Raw genomic sequence first — 6,823 nt, forward strand, 5'->3', positions numbered from 1 at the left:
GAATTTAACCAAAATAAGCTTCTTTGAAGTTCAAGACAACTTGGATCGTGCGTTCTACCATTTTTCAAATACATTCTTTATAAACGCGTTTTTCACTACTGTACGTTACCTTACTTGCAGTGGTTTTTCGTCCCACCGTGCGCAAATTCAACTAATCGACAATGACAATATCACCTGCCAGAGCGAAATTCACTGCTGGCCAACAACCATTTTGCACTTAAGCAGTTGTTGATTTCATACCCTGGTTTGGGGGCAAAATCGCCATTGATGTTTCTTCATGTTCTCCGTCTCTCTCCGTAGCAAAGTCTCACCTTGAAAAGCGCGGGAACAAATTTGACTGGTGCAGAATCTTGCCACTTTAGACCAGTCCAATCAACAATATCGGTCTTAGACTTTTTTAATTTTATGAGCAGTTTAAGTTTATTTAATTGTGTTGTCTTGACATGAGATTTAGTTAGCGGTTTTAGTACATGTCTGCAGAGTTGGGTAGATTATGTAATCAGATTCCGAAAAAATTAAAGGGGTCATATGAAGTTGCTAAAAAGAACATTATTTTGTGTATTTGGTGTAATGAAATGTGTGCGGGTTTAAGGTTCAAAAAACATTATTTTCCACATACTGTACATTATTGTTTCTCCTCTATGCCCCGCCTTTCGTCGATTTTTACAAAGCTCATCGGTCTGAAAAGCGAGGTGTGCTCTGATTGGCCAGCTATCCAGTGCCCTTCTTTCTCTGCGTGAACATTTGGACGGTGTTATGCAAATCTTTCCACATCGCGACGTAGACATGTGGGGGCGTGTTTAAACGAGGCGTTTTAGGAGGGCGTGGACCAGTCTTAACTTTTATAAAGAATATCTCTTTGGGTTTGAGACTTTAGTCTTTGCAACTTTAGGGATCTTATCTATTCACGCACAGCTTGTAACACTCCTAAGAGAAAGGAAAACTTGAAATCACATCATATGATACTTGTAATTAGAGTAAATTACATTTTAAAACCCTCATAATCAGATTACTTTTTTATGGATTACATGATTACATATTATTCATACAATGGCAGTAAATTGTGCATAATTTATTATTTCTTCTTAATTTTTTTTTCTTTTTTGCTTTGACTGTATTCACAAATGTTGTGTTAATATATTTGCAAACCATGCTTCTGAATTTGTGTGAAATAGCACCTCTCAAGCAATTAGACCATGTATATAACAAATAAATTACCAAACACTGGTGATAGCTGTTATGTCATCATCATATCCAGTGTGTTGATTCTGGAAGTCTGGACCAAAAAAAAAAATAATTCAAACCTGTTACACTTTTGGGCATGTAATACCATTGTTGTTTTCATGTTTATTAATGTTTGTTCATATAATGCAGGGAAACGTTTTTGTCAGCCAAACCCCTTAAAATAGATATTTAATTGAAATATCTCTGAGCAAGGTAATATTTAAATAATTTAACAACACATTCACCTGTTTACACTTCTCTGTCAGTTAATGGTCACATTAGGTAAACAAATATAATAAATTTTTAGTGTTGAAGTATTTAAATTAGTTTTGACATTTTTATGATTTAATTATTAGCTTTTTATCCACTCACAAACTCACTGTATTTCCTACATTTAAACCCAATTAGGGAAACCCTGGTGTAATGTAATGTTTAATGCATTTTATTACATGTTGATAGCAAAAGATGGAATATATTTTCTTTTTCTTTACTTTTATGCAGGGAAACGTTTTTGTCAGCCAAACCCCTTAAAATAAATATTTAATTGAAATATCTCTGAGCAAGGTAATATTTAAATAATTTAACAACACATTCACCTGTTTACACTTCTGTCAGTTAATGGTCACATTAGGTAAACAAATATAATAAATTTTTAGTGTTGAAGTATTTAAATTAGTTTTGACATTTTTATGATTTAATTATTAGCTTTTTATCCACTCACAAACTCACTGTATTTCCTACATTTAAACCCAATTAGGGAAACCCTGGTGTAATGTAATGTTTAATGCATTTTATTACATGTTGATAGCAAAAGATGGAATATATTTTCTTTTTCTTTACTTTTTTATATCAATATGGTGCATTTAATGGTAAATTTAAAACAAGTTTGATAAAAAAAGTAAACTAAAAGTAATTGTAAAAAGTAGTCAGATTACGTTACTAACTACAGTTGTCTTCACGTAATCTGTAATTAGTAACAGACTACATAAGTAATCTACCCAGCTCTGCATGTCTGTTGAGCTTTTTAAACACATATGCAAGTGTACTTCTAAAGGTTTTTCTCTGGTTTCCAAAAAAAAAAAAACCTTTAGCAGTACACTAGCATATGTATTGACTTTTAGGAGTATATATATACTCCTATATATATACATAATCAACATCTTTAAAGAAATAGTTTTATATTTCTTGTTTTTGATTGTTATATTTGGTAAGCTGCCATTCACAAGGCTTCTTGTGAAATTCCTTTCCTCACTGTACTCTTGTACCGTCATATTTTTTCTACCATTTTCATATACTTTTTTCAAATGAAAGTATGTAATGTGACTGGTTAGTTTGGTTCATGGTTTATAACTCTTTAGAAAAATACTTAAAAAATATCCCTGTGAAAACAATGAATGTCAAAAACACTTAGGGGAATGAGTGGGCGAGCGCTCTTGCACTCCATACCGCTTGCCACCACCCACTGACTGTTTCAACTGGCAATATGTCAACATAGGAAAGAAAACTGTTTGTCAAAATCTGTCACTGAGTCTTATTAAATAGTGATATTTATTTACATTTTAGTACCAAGATAAGTTCCCTCGTGAATTTTCCTGCAGGTCTTTAATTTATGAGTATGGTTTGTGTAATTTATGTTGTAGAAAAGAATTTCTCTCCTGTCTGGTTACATCACTGCATTTGAAAACATGGACAGCAGATAGCAGTCTGGCCACATTTACACACCACATCGTCTTCAACAGGCAGAGCTCCAGAAAAGACTGAACTCATCACTGAATAAAATATTTAGAGTGGGACCGTCGCTCACCCAGGAGGGCTTTTGTGTCATGACAAAGGGTTTGCGAGGGGGACCATTGACATGTTTAAATATATACACTTTCATAAAAATGGGCATAAAAGCAGCAAAGCCTTTAGTAAATGTGTGTCCTTGAAATTCAAGAGGTACTGTATCATATTAATGGCCCCTTGTTTCCAGAAAGGTCTGCTCATTAGTAATTGAAATCAGCCTGCATTCTCCCTATCTCAGCAAAAATGCACACACCAAGAGCCCTTGTCTCCTGAGATAGTGAAGTTTGTTAAATTCTTGAGCTACACTTCAGTAAGAGGCAAATGAAGAAAATTGATCATGTTACATTATAATGCAAAAAGAGGAACCATAATTTCATTTTACATCACATAACTGGGGGTAGGAACAGTCATTAAAGGGTTAGTTCACCCATAAATGAAAATTCTGTCATTAATTACTCACCCACGTGTTGTTCCCAACCCGTCAGACCTTCGTTCATCTTTGGAACACAATTTAAGATATTTTTGATGAAATCTGAGAGCTCTCTGACCCTCCCATAGACAGCAAGGTAACTACCACGTTCAAGGTTTAGAAAAGTACCAATGGTACTGTCGTGAACGCGCGTCAACAAGTGACTCAGAGACGAAAATGTGGAATAAAGTCGTTAATTTTGTTTTCTTTGCGCAAAAAAGTATTCTCGTAGCTTCGTAACTTTACAGTTGAACCACTGATGTCACACAGACTACTTTGTCGATCATCTTGGTACTTTTCTGGACCTTGAACGTGGTCGTTACCTTGCTGTCTATGGGAGTCTATGATTTCATCAAAAATATCTTAAATTGTGTTCCGAAGATGAACGAAGGTCTTATGGGTTTGGAACAACACGAGGGCGAGTAATTAATGAAAGAATTTTCATTTTTGGGTGAACTAACCCTTTAACTAGAAACGGAATGCAGACAGTCCTGTTTGGATCTACAATAAAAAAAGAAAAAAAAAAAGATTCCCTTTATACCCAAAATATGTATGACATATCATTCTTTAATATAATTTAAAGGCAGCGGTCAAAGCATTTTGTACAACATCAGTGCAAAACAAATTTGGACTTGGAAAAAACTAACAAAAATCATCTTGTTGCGTCAACTCGTGCAACTACAGAAAGCAAAAAAGTTACTGTATTGCAACATATACAAAGTAAATAATATACACGGTCCATGCATTTATGCACAGCCTCTATAGCTAAATTCACGAGTGTGTATGTGGGAGAGAATGTAAGTGTGTGTGTGTGTGTGTGTGTGTGTAGAGAGTGTGGCTCAAGCCATCAGTGCATCACAGTCCAGGTTTGGAGTTGATGTCCAACTTTCATGAACGACAGCTGTTCCCTCAGCCCGATTTGAAGAGCAGAATGGCCACTTGACCCAAGTAAAAGTAGATGAAATGCTTCGTTTCATGCGTAACATAACTGCCAAAGTTCCGTCCCACAATACAATGCCATGTCGGATTATACTTCTTATCGAACTCCTGTTGAAAAGCAAGAACAGTAATTTATACTTTACTAGGAGCAGCAGTATTCTAGAAGGCCTGGCCTGCAACAACAGTGTACAGGTCCATATTAATGTATTTACATATTTTATGATGTGTATATTGCAAATGCACTAAAATAATAATAATGTACATACTCTTCATTAAAAAGTAATGTTGCATAATACATTTGGGCAGTGGGTGCGTGGGGGGGGCATTAGTTTCAAAGTATTGAAGTGTATTACAAATTCAATGTTAATCGATTTTTGTTTTTATTTCACCAAAAAAAAAACTATTTTAAATCAAACAATAATTAAAGGAATAGTTCATCCAAAAATGAAAATTTGGTGAAAATGTACTCATTCTTGGGCCAACCAAGATGTAGATGAGCTTTTTACTTCATTGGAACAGATTTGGAAAAATGTTGCATTTGCTCACCAATGGCTCTGCAGTGAATGGGTGCCGTCAGAATGAGAGCCAAACAGCTGATAAAAACCTCACAATAATCCACACCACTCCAGATGATCCATTAACGTCATGTCAAGTGAAATGCTGCAACTTTCTAAGAAACAAATGCATCAAGGTGTTTTAATTTTAAAACGCCACTTCTGTCCAAATTACAAGTCAATAATCAATAACGCTTCCTCCAGTGGAAAAAGTTGTCCTCTCACATGACAATCCACCAACATATTTGTTTTGAACTGATTTCACTTGTTAACAGTGCTGTGTTTATTTCTCTCCTAAATCAGATGAGATGACTTTTCACTGGATAAAGCAATATTATGGATAAACTTAATGATGGGTTTATTACAAGCTTTACGCTTCACATGTCATTAATTGATGGACTGGAGTTGTGTAGATTATGGTCATGTTTTTATCAGCTGTTTAGACTCTCATTCTGACGGCACCCATTCACTGGGGAGTGGTGTAATGCTCCAAATTGGTTCCCATGAGAAAACAAACTAATGTCCATCTTGGATGGCCTGAGGGCGAGTACATTTTCAGCAAATTTTCATTTTTGGGTGAACTATTCATGCCGTCTCACTGAATCTTTCTAAGAATCAAGATAAAACAGGAAATAATGTCTTCAATAAAATACTGTTGAAGTCTGTAGAGGTGTCAATCATAAATATTGTGTGGATGGGTGACCTTTTTGATATATGCAGCAATGTCCTTCTCAATGTTGTACTTCTCCATGGCCTGCGTGGCACAATCCACTGCATCCTGCTGCATGTCCTCAGACATATCAGCGTTCTTTATTACTGCCTTCCTGTCAGTCATGATGGCTGTGAATATGAAGAAAGAGAAAAGGCAAAGGGGATTCACTGACCGTCTGGAATACAGTCACCAGAACAATGAAGAACCTTGATCATGAAGATGAATTAGCTACTTGAAGCTTTCTTGTTTAACAGTGCCACTATCACCACCAAAAAAAAAAAAACTTTTCCGAACAAGCAATCGGACAAACAGTCCCACTCCTCAATTCACACATTTATTGTTATATTTTGGGACAAGACAACCACCGTTACAATTGGTTGAGCCAATGCTGCGGTTTCGGGATGTAAAAAAAAAAATTAACCTACCAATAGCTTACTTATAGTTGATTCTGCGTATTAAGTTGTGATTAGAAAAAGTAATTAAACATCAGAAAAATTAAACCTTCACCTTAAAGGACCGCATTTCTCATTTAAAAATTAAGAAAAGGCCCCAAAAAATTTTTTTTTTTAAAAAAGGTGACATATCATGAAAATCTGACTTTTCCGGGTTTTAAGTGCTGTAATCAGGTCCCCGGTGCATCTACCAACCAAGGAAACGTGAGAAAGATTAACCCAGTAACTTTGTTTTGGTAAGCCTTTTTCTGCAAGCGTCTGAGAAAACGAGCGCGTCTGATTTCGCTCCCTTGGTGACGTGGCAAAGGGATCTCATTATAATATTACCGCCCCTTAATCTGTAAGTTTCCACCCACGGTGCCGTTATTGTGTTTTCGCAAGCGACAACGGTGTATTAGTTCTAATGCCACGGTGAAAGTTTGAGCAAAACATGCTAACTGTTCTGTCTTTACCCCCTGCTTACCCCCAGGGCATCCAAGATGTAGGTGACTTTGTTTCTTCAGTAGAACACATTTTATGATTTTTAAGTCCAACCGTTGCAGTCTATCAGTCTTATAATGCATGGCAATGGTAACAAAATCTATGAGAGTAAAAAAAACCATGCACAGACAAATCCAAATTAAACCCTGCGGCTCGTGACGGCACATTGATGTCCTAAGACACGAAACGATCGGTTTGTGCCAGAAAC

At 35.9% G+C, this 6,823-nt stretch overlaps 1 protein-coding gene across 1 annotated transcript in view; it reads right to left on the minus strand.

The window, feature by feature from the left end:
- Nucleotides 1–4,256: 4,256 nt before the first annotated feature.
- The window catches only part of LOC107704810 (dynein light chain 2, cytoplasmic), a 7,061-nt gene continuing 4,494 nt past the window's right edge, over nucleotides 4,257–6,823 (minus strand). Inside the window, exons 2-3 of the mRNA XM_016507836.1 lie at nucleotides 5,675–5,811; nucleotides 4,257–4,525 (exon numbers count right to left, since the gene is read on the minus strand). Of these exons, the coding sequence (XP_016363322.1) occupies nucleotides 4,388–4,525; nucleotides 5,675–5,806 (270 nt within the window). The 5' untranslated portion in view covers nucleotides 5,807–5,811 and the 3' untranslated portion in view covers nucleotides 4,257–4,387. The remainder of the gene's footprint in view (nucleotides 4,526–5,674; nucleotides 5,812–6,823) is intronic.

Source organism: Sinocyclocheilus anshuiensis, unplaced genomic scaffold (genome assembly GCF_001515605.1).
Source record: "Sinocyclocheilus anshuiensis isolate Anshui unplaced genomic scaffold, SAMN03320099.WGS_v1.1 scaffold2304, whole genome shotgun sequence".
NCBI classification, from domain to species: domain Eukaryota; kingdom Metazoa; phylum Chordata; class Actinopteri; order Cypriniformes; family Cyprinidae; genus Sinocyclocheilus; species Sinocyclocheilus anshuiensis.